We start from the raw sequence: 18,447 nt of genomic DNA on the forward strand, positions 1-18,447 counted from the left end.
CAAAGTCGCAGGCTGTGATGTTGGAGAGACAGGATTTTGCCGATGAAAGAAAACTCCAAGTTGCTTTGTTTACTTAACAGCTTGGATTTGTGATAAAGATAAGGATTTAGTGTTGTCACTTACTATGTGACTTTGGGTTGTGCCTTCAGCTCTCTGAGCCTCAGTTTCCTCATCTGTAAAGAAGGGATGATGATAACTCCCTTGCAGGGTGTTGTGAAGATTAAATGATGTACTGCAGGTAACACACCCACATATAGCAGGCAGTCACTAAACATATTTAATACTTCTTTTTATAGTGCTTTACAGTTCACCAAGTGCTGGACACCTCCTTTGCCGTGGGAATGCTATGAGCTTCCAGTCTGATTAATCCCTGTTAAAGGCAAAGCTTGGCTTTAGAATGGTAGAAGGGGGCTCTCCAAGTGCTATAAACCTTAGGCTCAGGAAGTGGTTTCTGAGTGATCAGTGGCCTTCTAGGGGACAACTACAAAAACTTGTGCAGAAGTTTGATCACTTCTACTGTTTGCTGTATGTGGGGAATGAAGGAGGGACTTTCTGAGAGCCAGGATATGTCAACATAACTGTAACCTAGTAACCCCTTAGCTCCACTTTGCCGTATGTGTGGTCAGGATTTAATGTCCTCTATGGAGAGAGAGGTATGGGTGGAAATAAACTGTTTCCTCTCCTGGAAAGGGCAGAGTAATAGCTCTGAAAAGTGTTCAATGAGCCAGCTGTGTGCTTATGCTTGTTGGAAGGTGGCACCCTCTCCTCAGGCACCTTTGCTTTGCTCGGAAGGGTCAAATGCAACAGCTCTTACGTAGTTTGAACTTCAAACCTTGGTGTGTGCTTTTATTGGAGTCTGGGGTAGGGACAAATAAATAACCATTGTGAAATGATTTATGATAAGTGGCCTATGTTCCCAATTGAGTGAGCCTCACCAGCTTTTTTCCCTCCCATCCTTAGTACATCGGTGCCTTTGTGACTTCTTCTCTTTAGTTCCAGAGGCAGTTTTAGGGAGATACCACATGGTCTTCAGCATCACATCCTGTCTAGAGCCTACCCACTAGTTTTTAAAAATCCTTTCCAATAAAAAACACGTTTTACTCTGAGGATATGCCAAACTTGACATTTCATATTTTTGATACTGTAATTTTCTCTAAAATTTTGTGGATGGAAAAAATTATTTCAATACTTATATTCTGCATAATTTTGTAATATTTAAATTACTGGTGGTTTGCATTTTTGAATGCTGACTTTATAAAAAGTTAGCTCATTCCCTATCAGTGCTACTTCTAATTACAGTGTGTAGCCAACCCCAGATGACCTCCCTTCTCTTCATTCTTTGAGATTCTCTCCGTTCCTTCACAACTGATAAGGAGGAAGGTAGAAGTTAGTGGTGGAATCTAGACTCCCTTTTCAAGGAGGAAGGCAGCCAGGGCCGTGGGCTGATGGGCTCTCTGAAGTGAACTCCCATCTGAAATTTACTGACCTGCAGGGGACAGCCGAGAGGTAGGAAGAGCAGAGAAGGCTGAGTGGACTTCAGCTCTGAGTTTTCCGCCTAAGGCATATACCTGCTTGGGTGTTTCACCACATTTAGGGGCTTTCAGGTGTGCGTCAACAGAGTGTATCAACTCTGGTTATGTTTGCTGTGAACTGCCTTTTATGCTCATCCTCCTCCAGCTTCTCATGTAGAATTTGTCCCATTAGACAGCAGTGTGTCTTGCCGTAAAACCTATGAGTTCAGTTAACAGTGAGAGCTTCATGCTGTACAGGGCCTTATCCCTCTTGGGGACTCCATTAATGTTGTATAGAATTACCTGTATACAACCCAGGGGCTGAGAGGAGTGGAGGGGACTAACGTGCATACCAGTTACTTTTATGTATTTTAAGAAACAGGAAACTGTCAAAACTGACCTGGCATCAAAGAACTCTGATCTTTTTGTGAAAATTTTTGGCCCCTCGACAAAGCTGTTTAAGTGTTTGAGATATGCAGTGAGACCTTTTATAAATCTTAGAGCAAAATGAAGTTCAATTTAGGCTCACTGCTAATAAACAGCAAGTTGGTACACTTAATATAGATATTATTGATATACTTACTTATGATTTAGCATATTTGGATCAAAAGCAATAAATGATGAAGGTAAAATATATTGCTTTAAATTGCTTCACAATATACAGATTAGGAATTTTGGGTGATGGGCAATATACCATCTTTAGTTTAGAATTTTTGAGCCTATAATGAATGCCATCTTAGGCTCTAGGTCAGGTAGGTGTCAGCAAACATTTTTTGTAAAGGGCTAGACAGTAAATAATCTGGGCTTTGTGGGCCATGTACTGTCTGTTGCAGTACAACAGCTGCAGAATCTCAAAGAATGAAGAGAAGGGAGGTCATGTTTGTAGAGCAAAGCAGCCATAGACAGACTGTGAATGGATAGGTGTGGCTCTCTTCCAAGAAAACTTACATGGACACCGATATTTGAATTTCACGTGATTTTTTTTTAAGTTTTTTAAAATTTTTATTTATTTTTGGCTGTGTTGGGTCTTCACTGTTGTACATGTGGGCGTTCTCTAGTTGCAGTGACTGGGGGCAACTCTTTGTTGTGGTGCACAGGCTTCTCATTGCGGTGGCTTCTCTAATTGTGGAGCACGGGCTGTAGGCGTGCGGGCTTCAGTAGTTGTGGCATGTGGGCTCAGTAGTTGTGGCTTGCAGGCTCTAGAGTGCAGACTCAGTAGTTGTGGCACACGGGCTTAGTTGCTCCGCGGCATGTGGGATCTTCCCGGACCAGGGCTCGAACCCGTGTCCCCTGCATTGGCAGGTGGATTCTTAACCACCAGGGAAGTCTAATGTGATTTTTATATGTCAACAAAATACTGTTCTTTTGGTTGTTTTCAACCATTTAAAAGTTTAAAAAGCATTTTTAGCTCATGGGCCATACAAAAACAGGCAGTGGGCCAGAGTTGGCCTGCAGGCTGGACTTGACCAAGTCCTGCTCTAGGTCCATATGTGTCGATTTTTTGCAGTGGTCACTGGTCTGGAAAAGTGACAGGGAGGCTTGCTGAATGAACCTTTTACCTTTTACTATAAACTAACTTTAAGACGCATGGGAGAAATGGTTAAAAAGGTAAATTTTGTGTTATGTATATTTTACCACAATTAGCACAGGGAGATCAGCTCAGTGCTTTGTGACCGCCTGGAGGGGTGGGATAGGGAGGGTGGGAGGGAGGGAGACGCAAGAGGGAAGGGATGTGGGAACAGATGTATATGTATGACTGATTCACTTTGTTATAAAGCAGAAACTAATAAAAACAAACAAACAAACAAAACATATCGTGGGAGGGAAATTTCATACACATACATTTGGATCTTTAATGAGACTTTAAAGAATACTTTAAAAAGTAACTCAGGGGCTTCCCTGGTGGCACAGTGGTTGAGAGTCTGCCTGCCGATGCAGGGGACACGGGTTCGTGCCCTGGTCCGGGAAGATCCCACATGCCGTGGAGCGGCTGGGCCCGTGAGCCCTGGCCGCTGAGCCTGCGCGTCCGGAGCCTGTGCTCCGCAATGGGAGAGGCCACAACAGTGAGAGGCCCACGTACCGCAAAAAAAAAAAAAAAAAGGTAATTCAGTATGGTTCAGTGTGCACTACATAAAGAAAATAGAGCCTTCTTCGGAACCAGCCCATTGTTTGTTCAGCTCTGCAGATGTTGCTTGGATCAAACTGTTGAGAGATTTGTTTCTCAGAGGAAAGCCCAGGCAGCAGGTGGCACCAGCCCTGAGACATTTAAAAAAAAAAAAAAAAAAAGAGAGAGAGAAAAAAAGAAAATAAACTTCTGTCACTTTCCTAAACAGTTGAATGGTTCTATTGTCATTTTTAAAGTGGCCTTTAAAAAACAACAGTGTGCTTAGCATGGATGATTATTTTGTTTTAATTAAAACATTTTCGAAAAAACAAAATGAAACACTCAAACATACCAAATTGATTGTGTTTGTACTGTGGAACAGTTAATGCAAAACACTTGGGAGAGGCCGTAAGTTTGGATCTGTAGTTTTTTCTTAGTTTTTGCCTCCTGAATAAGGATAACAGAGGAGGAAGTGAATGTGTTCCTTAGCAAACTACCTGTGCAGGTTTTGAGGTGAGGTCTCCTCAAGCCCCCTTTTGTCACCTGGCAGGTTAGTTTCTGGCTGGCTCACAGTGAATGAGTGAGAACGGTGACTGACATTCTTCCACATTCATTTTGACCTTGAGTATCCAGGTGGAACCCGGAAGCATTAGTCTAGGAGAGGAGCCTGAGGTCACTCTGTTTTTTCCCCCTCTCTGTTGTCTTCAGTGTCATTCTCTCAAGACGGCAGTGCTTCTTCCCCAGACGTCACCTCTGGGACATTATCCTGCATTCGGATGAAACAGGGAAAGGATAGAGGCCGTTGTAGAAACATTAGAAGGGTGTCCATACTTTTCAAAAATAGCCACTCCACAGAAACCTGCCTTCTCGTCCTCTAAGGAAATTCCTTCCATCCCCCTTTTAATCCTCTTTCTAGGTAAACACCTCCCTCTTCTGGACTTGCAACAGTTTGAAGAGGAATGAGGTTGGGGCTAGGAAGTACTTTACAGACAAAAGATTTGAGGCCACCTCACACGCAAGGCTGCCTCTCCCTCCTGCAGTTATGAGAGGGTACTTAATAACAGTACCCTCTCGGGGCTGCCCCTCTGCTGGGCCCAGCTTCTAGTTTTCTTGCCACTGATTTAATTCCTGGCAAGTAGCCAAAGCATTAAACTTTTATTGTTCAATTTACCGCGAGGGTGGGGCCCTGCTTCTAGTGGGCTGAGGAGGCTTCCAAACCCCAGTGTCACACCACATTAGCAACTTCAGACTTTTGAGGGCTGGATTTCTTTCAGTTTGGTTAGATTCTTGGTTAGAACCAGAGCAGTATATTCACACTCAAAGTTTGAAAGCTCGGAAACGATAAAAACAGCATAGGCAACTTTTAAAGATGATACAAAACAGTTGTGGCATTGACTTATAGGACTAACTCTAAACAGAGTTAGAGTTTATATCTTTTAAACAGAAATGTTAAATGGCTGTCCATGTTCCTTGGTGTCCTAAAGTTGGATGAAAACATGGCGACCAAGTAGTTCTAGAACAGTAGGGATTGTTAACCAATGTCATCACAGTATGTAAATTACTTGCTGCTGTTCAGTCTATAAAAATTCATCTTCAAAGAAAATTATTGGGCTGGTAAAAATATTTTTAATAATGACCACAGAAGCCATATTTCTTTTTCTTTGATGTTCTTCCAAAGACTTCTTCTGGTTTTAATCAGATTGTTCCCACATAAAATACAGTGGAAATCTACAATAATAAAATCCCTATTCCTATGTCTATGGGGAAATAAACAGGATGGGGACTGTCCTTTTAAGGGGCTTTCCCCTTCCTTTTCCCCAGACTCAAAGCCTCTATTACTGGTGGGTGTTTTGGCATCAGTTAAGGGCCTTCAATCCTTCCCTCCCTCCATGTTTTGCTCTTTCATTAAAGTGTTTCTGTTGTCTAATTATATCCTTTCAATCAAATTAGAGACTGCAGCATCTGGTGAGGGCCGTAACTGCTGCCATCTGCACCTCGTATATACAGGCCTTTTCAGCTGAGAATCACTCAACTTCCAAATGGCAGGAAGAGATTTGGAAAAAGTTTAGTTGGAAGGGAGGTTAACTTAAAAGGAACATCTTCAAAGGCTGGGTTCGATGCCCTGCTTGCTGTGATGTGTGCACTGCAATGCAGAGCTTCATCGGCTTGGCTCACCAAAGATTCTTCTCTAGTGCTTCTGGCAGATGAAGGGTTTCTGATTGTCTTAGCTGAAATGACTAGCCCTCTCATCCCGAGGCAGCCCCGGGGCGAGCTGAAAATTTCTCCCTTGAGAAGAATCTTTTGTTGTATGACCACCAGTTGGTTAATGGATATGACACTTTCTGTTTATTTGACCATTTCTTCTAATTCAGTGGTTTCAACTAGAGGAGATTTTTTGCCCCCAAGGGACACTTGGCAATATCTGGAGACATTTTTGCTTGTCACAACTCACTGTGTGGTGGGGAGGGGTGTGCTACTGGCATCTAGCAGGTAGAGAGGCCAGGGATGCTGCTTTCGATCCTGGAATGCACAGGACAGCGGCCCCCTTCCCCCCCCAGAATTATCCAACCTGAAACGTCAGTAGTGCTGAGGTTGAGAAACCGTGTCCTAATTATATTATTCTTTTATCCTTCCCTTCACTGTGGCCTCGGAGTAGGCAACTCTGATCAACATCTTTTTTCACTCTTAAGAAAATAGATTCTTCATTGTCCATATCTAAACTCCTTAAGCATTTCCGTGAACAGTGTTTCAGAAATCTTAATGGAGTAAGGTCTGTGGGTCACCGTATGTTTCCACTTTCTCTAGAGTAAGAGTGCCAGATTAAATACAGGACACTCAATTAAATTTGAATTTCAGATAAACAGTAATTTTTGGTGTTTGTCTCATGCAATATTTGGGAATACTTTAAAAATCATTCGTTGGGCATTCTGTACTGCCATTTGCTAAATCTGACAACCCTACTCTAGATCCGTGAAACATTACATGAAACTTGAAACCTTTGACTAGCAAATCAGTCTGTTGGCCACCGTCTGCCCTTATTGTTCTGGGTGACTAGAGGTGACAGCAATGCCTGTTCTTGTTTGTAAGTCAGTGCTACACTGAGACTTTCCTTCTGCCTCAAGCTGTCTCCATGGCCAGAACTTCTGAAACTTGTCACTTGAGTCATATTTTTATCTTGGGACCAGCTAACAAACGCTTATCAAATGCCTACTGTATGCCCAGCATCTCCGACTAGGACTCGTCCCTGTACCAGTTCTTAGAAGACGACACCTTTGTGGCTTCGGGTTTTACTTTAAAGATGTGCTCTAGAGATATGCTGTCTACCTGGCAGTCATCTAGCTCCCCATTCAAGGACTGTTGTATTATTTGCCCATCCCACGTCAACCAAGGGAAGCTGAATAGCCCAGAGCCTGGCTTCCATGGAGCGCTGGCTGCCCTCCAGGGCTCCATTATTGGGGAACTTTCTTGCCCTCTGAAATTAAAAATAGGGTACAGGCAATACTGATGAAAGTTGTCCAAAAGCTGGATTACATCAGTTTATTTTATCTCCTTTTTAGTCTGACAGAGCTTCAGACAGCGTGAAATAGCGTTGCTCAAGTGATGGTGAGGCAAGGTGTAGATCTGAGCCAGGTGTATCCCATTGAAAGCAAACTCAATATCAACATGAGTATTCATTACAAAGAGGGTTGCTTATTCCCTATTACAAATAGCTCTACCGTGGATTCCATTTAAATAGCAGACTCCCCTGGTTTAAATAGCATTTGATTTTCGAATACTTGATTTATATAAGCTTTCCTGGAACTTCTCCCAGGTCATTGCTAGGTAGGGCATGATAGCTAGCCTGGAGGCACAAATTGATGAGGAAATCAGGGCACGCTGAACATGTCTGTCATGGGTTTTTCCCCCTAGCCCTCCATACACCTGATTCCCTCATTCAACAAAAGTTTGCCAGGCACGTTCTGTGTGGTCTGTAGTTGCTGAGAATACAAAGATGAGTGAAGAAACTTACGGTCTAGTGGAAGCAGGGCCAGGTGCTTCTTGAGTAATTATAGGTCAAGCTGATCAAGTCTTAGAAGAGCTGGGGCAGCAGGTGCTGTGGGACTTGTTTTAGAGCCTCTGGTTTCCATAGGAGTATAGTGCTATCTCCTCTAGACCCTGAGCTTTCAAATAGTTCTCCATCTTCTGTCTTTTTTGTTTCCTTTAGAGTTGATTTATAATGTACTAAGTTATTGTCCATCAGAGAACTGGACTTTGAGCTTTGAAACATCTTATTGTGCTTCCTGTTTCCTTATGTGAAAACTCTAGTGTGAAATTTTATTTCAAGATTGAAGAGGATATTTATAAATGAACATCTAAAGTAGATCCATTTATACTCAGACATTACACTGAGAGAGGTACCATCGCCGCACCATGATAGAATATGTTCTGTTGGTATTGGCAGTAAAGTCCATGGTTAATTAATGAAATGTTTTTCGTAGAGTTCTGCTGAGCTAGTGACTTCTAACTTAGTGAGTCCATGCTTTCACTGAGGCTTGGCCTAATCTCTCTGTATATGTTACAGAGCTAGATGTTGATAGGTTAATGGTCATTCTTTCTTAAGAACTATCTCCTGGTCTTCAATTTGATGAGTGTACTTGTATATAATATCCTAAATGATGAATGTAAGTTCCTCAAGCACTACTGCATGTTCATGGTGACTCTTCCTGGCAAAAACACATGTCCTTCACAGTGACAGCCACAGCATGCTTTCCAGTGGGTCCTGCCTGGGTAGGAGTGGAGCATATTCAAGATGAGAGCCAGATGCGGGGAGTGGTACCCAAGCAGCACTGCATTCTGGGCCTGCTCTGCCTCAAGAGTTACCTATTTTTCCAATTTTAATATAACAAATAATAAGGACCCCTCTCTGAAGTGTTTTCGTGGGTCTTCTGAATTTAAACCTGTTGTCTATGGCTTACAATATGTTCAGTTTTTCTTAAAATAGTCTTTTAATTAGGTATCTGTTAATAGAGATGAATAAACTGGAGATTCAAATAGAAGACTTCAGGTCTCCTTCCAAAAGTATGAATTCTTTAGTTAAAATAACTTTGAGAGGTATGGCCTTTTCTTCTGACATTGTTCCCATGAATGAAAAGGAAGATCTAAAAGGTATTTTAATGGAAAAGCTACTGATAAATAATTGCAGTGATTATTTTTGTGGTAATTCTACTTTGGGCAAAAGTACAAAAGTACTTTGTCCTCTGGTCATTTGAATACATAGTCCAAGAACATGGTAGGTGAATGTCTGTCTTGATTTTAGATGACTGAATTTATGGCTGATTGAGTTTGTTTATTGTTCTTGAAAAGAAACTAAGGTAGATTAATTGTAAAACAGCATGGTAGTAAGTATTTTCAAGATGTCCTTTCAAAAAATTTTGCTTTGGGAGATTTAGAACATATTCAAAAATAAGAGTGTAAGGAAGTCATGTGTATCCATCTCCCAGCTTCCACAATCGTAAACCAAGGCCAAAGTATTTCATTTCTACCTCTTTCATCCCCCCCAAGTAGATTATTTCATAACAAATCTCAGATATCATATCATCTTATCTGTAAATATTTCAGTATGTATCCCTAAAGGATAAGAACTCTTTTCAAAAACATAGCAACAGAGACTTCCCTGGTGGTCCACTGGGTAAGACTCCATGCTCCCAACGCGGGGCGGGGGGGTGGGGGGGCCTGGGTTTGATCCCTGCTCGGGGAACTAGATCCAGCATGCATGCTGCAAGTAAGAGTCCGTGTGCCACAACTAAGAAGTCCACACACCGCAGCTAAAAAAAAAAAAAAGGATCCCACATGCTGCAACGAAGATCCCACGTGCCACAACTAAGATCCGGTGCAACCTAAATAAATGAATAAATATTAAAAACAAACAAACATAGTAGCAGTACCACTACCATTATCACAACTAAAATTTTAACAGTAATTTCTTAATATCATCAAATATCTAGTCAGTAATCAGTTTTCAGGTATTCCTGGTTGTCTCATCGGTGTTTTTACCATTCAAACCAGGACCTAAGCCAGGTACAGTTAGGTGATGTGACTTTTGAGTCTCTATTAACCTAGAGGTTTCTCCTCTTTTTCTTTTTTTTTCTTGAAATTTATTTGTTGAAGATGTAGTTTCTTCTAAACAAAAAGAGTGCTTAAATGCCTCTTCAGAAGGAGGGCCCACATGGAAGGTGAGTTATTTTTTTCCATAGAATTCTCACTTCCATTAGAGAAATGGGTAGAATTAGAGAATTTTAAGCCTAGGAGAGATTTTAGCCATCAATCCTTTCCTGTCACACTCCCTCAGACTTTTCACTATTTTTTTTTTTTTTTTTTTTTTTTTTTTTTTTTTTTTTGCGGTACGCGGGCCCCTCACTGCTGTGGCCTCTCCCGTTGCGGAGCACAGGCCCCGGACGCGCAGGCTCAGCGGCCATGGCTCACGGGCCCAGCCGCTCCGCGGCATGTGGGATCCTCCTGGACCGGGGCACGCACCTGCGTCCCCTGCATCGGCAGGCGGACTCTCAACCACTGCGCCACCAGGGCAGCCCCTCCCTCAGACTTTTGAGCCTCAGTTCTATTTTGTTAGAATCTTGAAATTAGAGTTTAGAGTGAAGGGATATTGAGACCACCTATCTCAAATCCCCTTGTTTCACCAGTGAAGAAATAGAGCCCCAAATCCAGGTGATTTCTTCAAACCCCGCAGTGTCAGCTACTTGTCTGGTGTCATTTCCCCTTTCTTCCAGTGATTCTCAGTATGTACCATGTGTTTAGAAGGCTCCTCCCTCCTACCCTCTCTCTAAGTAGTCTAGGTGATCTAGACCTGATCGCCTGCCTCCATGTAATCATGGGAATCTCTTCCCTTGGGGAGCCATTGGCGTTAAAGACGCAGTGTCTTCTCACAGGCTCAGCTGTGTTAGGATGGGAAGGTCTGGGAACCCCTGCCTTCCCAAGGCCATGTGCCTCTTTACCACGGGGTTCCACATAACTGAAATAAGCATTCCTGAAGTGCTTTTGAGTGTCTGAGGGCAAAAGGTGATTTTGCCAGGGACCATAGGCTTTGAAGACCTACCCATGAGTTCCCACTGGACACCAGTCTGTACTGGAAACCCAACAGAGCAGCAGGTGTGTTGTGCAAACATCTGACGACACTCTTGTGTTGCCCTCTAAATATTAAAAGGAGCTTTTTCCACCTAAGCCTTGTATTTCTATAATCTACCCACCTACCAAATTTTATAGATGTCTTTAAAAGAACAGATGTTCCCACTGGAAAATGTTTCTGCCTTCTTATTTTAAGATGCCATAATTCAATTTAATGCTTATTGATTCATGTTAATTTCAAACTAGGCTAAAACCAGCCAGATTCTTCCAACATAGGATCAGTAGAGATGCTGAGTGGTCCTACATGGAACAGAAAGTCAGCTTTGATGGATTAAAAACAGTGACTCTCACAAACATCATATAATAGAGATCTAACTAGTAATTAGCTACCAGAAAACCAGGAAAATTCAAGACTCAATATGAGAAAAACCTCAATAGTGTGGTTTCAGGCAAACAGTGTAGTTAGGAATGACCCAGTTATAGAGCTTCATTGAGAACTTATTCTTCAACTTTATTAAATGTTATCAAGGAATAGAATGTCTTTTGCTTTCCTACCACCATCTCATATATGTCAAGTTTTAATTATTTTAAAACACATCGTTATAGTTTTAAACATGAACTTTAAAAACACAGTGCACGTGCAACCTGTCAGGAGTTAAATTGCCTGGTTCTCTTAACTTGGCATTTTCCTCACTTATAATAAGTACAGATATTGAATTATGTGATTTCAGTAGCATATAAACAAAGATTTGTTTCATCCCACAGTTCAAATTTTGATTAAGAAAAACATGTACCTTTTTTTCCTTACTTTTTATCCACTGAATGCTGGGATTCAACATAGGGTTCAAACCATATATATTTTTCCTATCCTGATGGTAGCCTGATAACTGCCCATTTAATCACTAGGTAGACAGACTTTGGGAATTGTATTGTGGAAAATGTATCTGGGAATATTTCTAGGTCCTCTACAGGTCATGCCTCTAGATCAACTGAAATCTTCAAATAATGTTACATACAGCATGCGAGTATGAGAGCCTATGGAATTTGAGGAATAAATATCAAAGTTTTGAATATATATGCCATCAAGTCAATCAGTCTTTATACCAACCCTTCTAAATTCCAAACATAATAAACAATAATAGTTTTATGAGCGAAAACTCAAGCTTGCTTTTATTAGCAATGGGGAGTATTGAACTTTCACCCAGACATGGTCTTTGTCCTCAGATCTTCCTACCATGGGGATGACCTCCAGGCCTTCATGCAGCAGCAGGTCCTGCAGAAAACAGTTGGTCTGCACAAAACCATTTGCTCAGAGATTCTCACCCAAGATTTGTATACCCTAATGTGATTGCATATATCTCAAGAGAATTTCAATGAAATTAGCATCTCCAGCTTTTTTAAAAATAAATTTATTTTATTTATTTATTTTTGGCTGTGTTGGGTCTTCATTGCTGGGCGCAGGCTTTCTTTAGTTGCGGCGAGCGGGGGCTACTCTTTGTTGCTGTGCTTCTCATTGTGGTGGCTTCTCTTGTTGCGGAGAATGGGCTCTAGACGCGTGGGCTCAGTAGTTGTGGCTCATGGGTTCTAGAGCACAGACTCAGTAGTTGTGGCGCACGGGCTTATTTACTCTGTGGCATGCGGATTCTTAACCACTGCACCACCAGGGAAGCCTGCATCTCCAGTTTTTAAAAATAAATGCCATATGCCATATTTTGGAGGGTTTTGGTGCTGGAGAAAAAGATAAGGAATCGCCAACTTAGAAAAGAAGAATTAATCCCGAGTGCTTTGATGTCAGCCTTGGAAGTTTTTATTAAGGAGTTTTCTTCTGTATTTACTAAGTTTTTGTCAGGCTTGTGTCTAACTTAATGGCTGTTTTCATTCAATCCCCAAAGCAAAAGATTTGCAGTTTTCTGATGGAGAGGAAGGTCCAGCGGAGATGAATGGAATGGGTTCCAACTGGAGAAGACAGGGAGGAAATAAAAGTGCTTTCACAGCTTCTTATTCCTCTCTTCTCAAAACACCTTCTCCCTTACCTTCTGAGACCCACATGCTTCCTTAGCTTTTCTCCCACCTCCCAGGCTGCACATCACTGCTGGGCCCTTCTCTTTCCAGGCCTGAAACACTGCAGGGCCCCAGGGCTCAGCCCCAGATGTCTTCTCTCTCCACACAAGTGCTGTTACCTCCACACTCTGGATCTAGCCTTGGCTTCTTTCCTCAACTCTAGGCTCATCTAGCTATCTGCTTACTCTGTATCTCCATCGAATTTTCCTATCCAAAACCAAAGCCTTGATTCCACCCCAAGATATTCTGTGCCTCTTGGGTCCTCCCCATCGTAGTAAATGGCAGCACCGCTCATCCAGCTGCTCGGTGTTGTACCTAACTCCTCTTTCTCTGGGACCCCAGCAAATACTTTGGGTTCTACCTTCAAAATACATCCGGAATCCGGCCACTTCTTCCTATCCTTCAGCTACCAGCCTGGCCCAAGCCATCCTTCTTTCCAGCTCATCCTTCTGCAGTAGGCACCTAGCTGGTCTCCCTGCTGAGTGCTTAGCTGTCTCTACACAGCTCTTCCTCCACCCAGCAGCTACAGTTCTACTAAAAGATAAGTCAGATTGTGTCATTTCTCTGCTCAAAGCCCTCCAATGACGTCCTGTCACTCTTAGAGCAAAAGCCAAAATCTAATTTATACGACCCTCAAGACTTTACATGTCCTGGCCTTGCCTGCCTCCTCCTCCTCTTCATTTCCCACCACCCTCCCCTGCACTCACCCTAGCTGGTCGGATCAGAGGAGCTGCCTCACAGTTCCCCAAGCCTTCCCCAGCACATTGCTGTTTGCGGGGGCGGGGGGGGAGGGGTGGGCGGTTTGCACTGGCTGTGCCCTCTGCCTGGAATGCCCTTCCCACGTCCTTTCCATTGTTCGCTTCCTCCCCTTGTCCACATCTCCCCTCATCTCTCCAGGCCGTTCCTGACCCACCTCTTCTAAAAGAGAGCCCCCACCCTTCCATCTCCGTCCCCTAACTCCATTTTCCCTTGTAGCACTTCTCACTGGCTAGTGTTAATTTTGATTGGTGTATTATGAGCGTGAAGCCCTGTGAGCATGTGAGCTCTAAGAACACAGAGTGTTCACCACTGCTGTCCCAGTGCTGTGAACAGTGCCAGACACATAGTAAGTGTTGAGTAAGTATTTGTTGAATTAATGAATAATATCGTAGACATTAGATTTATCACCTTTGCTTGTTCTCTTTTACTGAATGCATAAATATTACAACCAGCCATGTGATATTTTATTTTTTAATGGTTTAAGCCACTCCTTGCTTGTCTAGCCAAAGCTTAGGCCAGTTTCATAGTGGTAGGAAACAAGGGAGGCAGGGTCCTCATTACCTAGTGCACACCCCAGTATTCTGATGAAATCAAGACGCACATATAACTTTAATCCAGAACGTTCAAGTTTGGTTCCCCCCCCCCCGCCCAAAATTGACATGCACTGGACAAGTCTGTTAAAAAAATAATTGTCAAATCTGGTAACACTGCCTCCATTTCCCTAGCATAGCTAAGAACAAGACTGGGTCTAGGAGGAATAGACTAAAGCAAACAGGCCTGCTCTTACCCATTCCCTCTCTCAGATGCCACCTCATTCCATTCCTGAGGGCTGACACTTGTGTGGATGGCTACCACATTCTTTTGTGTTACAAATCAAGTCATCTGAGTCTCGGGGAACACCGACCCCACTGCCCTGCAGGTTGCTGTCTATTGCTAAGGCTTTCCAATGCTTTCCAGTGGTCGGCCAGCATTTCTGGCTCCCAAGCCACTCCTCGACCACTTTTGATAGGAGAAAAAGATGTATTAACACATAGCAATTAAAATTCTAGCAACTGGCAAAGATTGGCTTGATGTTCTTAGAATCATCACCCGGGCAGCTTTCTAGAAATATAGGTTCCCAGGTCCCACTCTAACCTTGGGATTGGGTAGGGCTCTGGTGTGGTACACGCACACACGGCGAGTCTCTCTCTCCCTCTTTCTTTCTCTCTAGCAGATCATATACATTCCTAGTGATAATAAATGCTATGAAGCAAGCAAAAGAAGGGCAGAAAAACAGAAGTGGAGATGGTGGGGAAGGGTTTTCTGAGGAGGTAATATTTAGCCTGTGATGGGAAGTATTAGGGAAAGAACGTTTCGGGCAGGAAATAGCGTGGTGTGTTTACAGAATTAAAAGCAGGCGAGTGTGGCTGGAGCACAGCACGTGATGAGGGGAAGAGCTCGGGCCCGGTGGAGGGAGGGCCTGGGGCCACATCGAGGGGGCTTCACAGACAAGGATGACGGCTTTGGGTTTTGTTCCCAGTGCTCACGTTTTCCTGGGAACTTTGAGCCCTGTGTAGAGAATGCGTTGCAGGAGCACGAAAGTCAAAGCTGTGAGACCTGAGCAGGACCGTATTGTCCTCTGATGGTGAACAGGAAGAAGGTGGCAGCACCCAAGATGGAGAGGAGGGGGGGGTTTCAGGGAACATATTCGAAGAAAGTCAATAGGACTTGCTGATGAGCAGAAAGGGGGTGAGGAAGAGCATGGGGAAAGCAAGGATGATGCCGAAGGGTTCTATCGGAGGCAGTGTAGGGTGTGTTCGAGTGCCCCAGGTGCCTCATCTGTGAAATGGGAGTATTAAGGGACCTCCCCACTGGGTTGGTGGTGAGTTGATGTAAAGCACTTAGCACAGAGCTTGGCACACGGTAGAACACTCTGTAAGCATCAGCAGTGATGCAGACTTTGGTGATTCGTCCAAGGTTGCACAACTGATCAGCAGCAGGTCCAGGACAAGAAGCCAGGGCTTAGACTCTTGGTTCAGTGTATTTTCTGCTACACCGAGCTGCCTCCTTCAATTACCTTTGAACTTTTTTATTTATGCAGACTCTTGGTGGAGGGCTCGGTTGTCTTGGAACATGATGAATTGCACTTCTTGTAACATGTAAATGTCACACGAGGCACGATAAAGTGCTAGGGTGTCCTTTGCAGCCTGGGAGTCCAGGTTATTTTGGCTGTCCATAAAACCGGGCTGTTCCAGACAAAACGCAAGGCCCAGATAGGGAGAGGAAGGGGGTACAGGAAGAGAGATCGTTAGCAGGTAGATTTCAAATAGTAAAAGGAATATCTTTCAGAATATAGATGTGCTTGTGTGGTGCACATGCTTAGGCCAGAGGAGGCACATGCACTGCAGCAGGAGCCGGCAGTGAGAGTCCTTCATGCCGGAAGTCGTGGGTCAGCACATGCCAGGAGAGGGAAAGAAATAAAGCTCAGAATGTTAGTGTAACTCCCCCAGATTGTCAGGTTCCTAGTGATACATCTTTAAAAAGTGTTTGAAGTGCTTCTATCTGTCAGTTTCAACTAAGCTAATTTTTAAAAATTGCTCTTTGTACTGTGCCTTTCTCATGAACCTCTGTGAATTTAATGCATGCAACATGTGGGGGGAAATCCTCTCAGCTAAAATTCCCATCCCCCCAAAGTCTGCGAGGCATATTTGATTTGATTTGATTTGATTTGATTTGATTTGATTTGGCTGCATTGGGTCTTCATTGCTATGCATGGGCTTTCTCTAGTTGTGGCGAGCAGGGGCTGCTCTTCGTTGCGGTGCGAGGGCTTCTCATTGCGGTGGCTTCTCTTGTTGCGGAGCACGGGCTTTAGGCATGCGGGCTTCAGTAGTTGCAGCATGTGGACTCAGTAGTTGCAGCGCGCGGGCTCTAGAGCGCAGGCTCAGTAGTTGTGGCGCACGGCCTTAGTTGCTCCGTGGCATGTGGGATCTTCCTGGACCAGGGCTTGAGCCCGTGCCCCCTGCATTGGCAGGCAGATTCTTAACCACTGCACCACCAGGGAAGTCCCTGAGAGGCAGATTTTAGAAGCACATTGCTGCACCTGCAAGGATTTTGTCATTTTATTAAACGGACCTCAGACCATGTTGAATGTGTCCTGTAGGAACGAATTTCAGAAAGAGGTGAGAGAAAATGCCAACTCAGCCCCTGCTCCCTCCTGTTGACTGTCTGTTTTGTGGCACCTCTATCTCAAACAGCGTGGGGAGGACTGTTCTTCATTACCAGGGAATGTGAGTCATTCCCAGACTCGTGTGATTGGGATTCCAAAACGTTGCTGTATCTGATGGTCTTATTAAATCCAAGTGTCAGTGCAGCCTTTCAGACTGTAGGGGAGAGCTCAGTTACAGCTGGTGACCTGGTTCTAGTTACCACACAGAGATGCTGGCGAGAGCAGTGACCCCCTCCGAGCACCCAGAGTTCCTCACGGATGGCTGTTACCAACTCTTCCCAGAGTTGGGGGTTTCCCGGTTCACTCCATAGGCTTCATTACAGTTCAGCTCCCTGTTTATATCCTAGTTGGGATCTGTATACTTCAGGGGAAAATGTCCTAGTGTCTGTAGACAAGCGAGTGCCAAGATGAGCCTAGCATGTGGAGGGTACCTCGTTTCGGATTTCCTCAGCCCTACCAATGTTAAATCCACTGTGTCCAGGATCTAGTAAGACACTATCCATTTCTAGCTTGGTCCAAACAAAACAAATAAAACATCAAGCAGAGAGGGAGGAAGCTATAGATGTTGCCAGAAAATTAGTTTGCTCTGTCTTTTCTTTCTCCTAGAATGTTTCACAGCCAACGGTGCAGATTATAGGGGAACGCAGAACTGGACAGCACTGCAAGGCGGGAAGCCATGTCTGTTCTGGAACGAGACTTTCCAGCATCCATACAACACTCTGAAATACCCCAACGGGGAGGGGGGCCTGGGCGAGCATAACTACTGCAGGTAAGATGGGGTTGCACAGTACTTAAAAAAATCTCTGGTCTCCTCTTCCCATTTCTTCTGGCCTTGCTCACAACAGGGAAAGCTTCTTTGTCTTCTTTTGCCCAACTCACAAGGCCTTTCTTGTTACTGTTTTAAAAATCTCTCTCCCAAAACTGCGCGTGCACACACACAATCTACCCGCTCTTTTCAACTTGGGTTGCTTTGATACTGGTTTTCAGAGCTCTGCTTTCCTGTCTGATAGCTTCCATGTCTCTTCGGGAGGGTTTTCTTAGTTGTCGCAGAAGACAGTACACAAACAGCGCAGCTTCTTAAGCTGCTGTGAATGTCATGGGCAAGCAGAGCACCATCTGTGACCTAAACCTCCCTCTGCTTCTGAGCAAAGGAAGCTGCCCTGCGTTGTACCACCTCCTGCCAGCCCACCTTGCTCTGGGAGCAGCCGTAGCCATCAGATTTGTGCTGTTTCCTTCTTTTCAACAGACTAAGATGTTCCTTTGCTCTTTCACCTCCTGTCTGACCCTCGCAGGGGCTGAGGCCCATGGTGCTTCAAGCATGTACTTGTGATTGGGGAGATGATCCATGGCTTTGATCAGATTCTCAAAGTTGTCAGGGATCCAAAACAAGTTGAGAATCACTGGTCAGTAGGGACCAGAGCACCCTTGGTCATAGCTATGTTTTAGCTATTTATACCCAGGATCCTGGTAACATGACTCATGGGTCAGCCATGTGTTGAATTTAATTATTAATAGGACAGGTGCAAAGGCAGCCTCTTGAGCCATTGGGACAGGGAAAAATGATCACCGAGCTACTCTTTGAGCTACACACTGTGCCCCCAGTGCTACCAGAATGTTGGAATCTCAACCATGGCACTGTTGACCCAGCTGAGACAACATATTTATATCTGCATTGCATGGGCCACAGT

At 44.0% G+C, this 18,447-nt stretch overlaps 1 protein-coding gene across 3 annotated transcripts in view; it reads left to right on the top strand.

Annotated features, from left to right (window-relative positions):
- Positions 1–18,447, top strand: part of KREMEN1 (kringle containing transmembrane protein 1) — a 66,980-nt gene that overhangs the window by 1,333 nt on the left and 47,200 nt on the right. For all 3 annotated transcript variants that reach the window (XM_081252189.1, XM_081252190.1, XM_081252191.1), the window contains exon 2: positions 17,366–17,528. In XM_081252189.1, the coding sequence (XP_081108315.1) occupies positions 17,366–17,528 (163 nt within the window). The remainder of the gene's footprint in view (positions 1–17,365; positions 17,529–18,447) is intronic.

Source organism: Mesoplodon bidens (assembly GCF_964165515.1).
Source record: "Mesoplodon bidens genome assembly, chromosome: 13".
NCBI classification, from domain to species: domain Eukaryota; kingdom Metazoa; phylum Chordata; class Mammalia; order Artiodactyla; family Ziphiidae; genus Mesoplodon; species Mesoplodon bidens.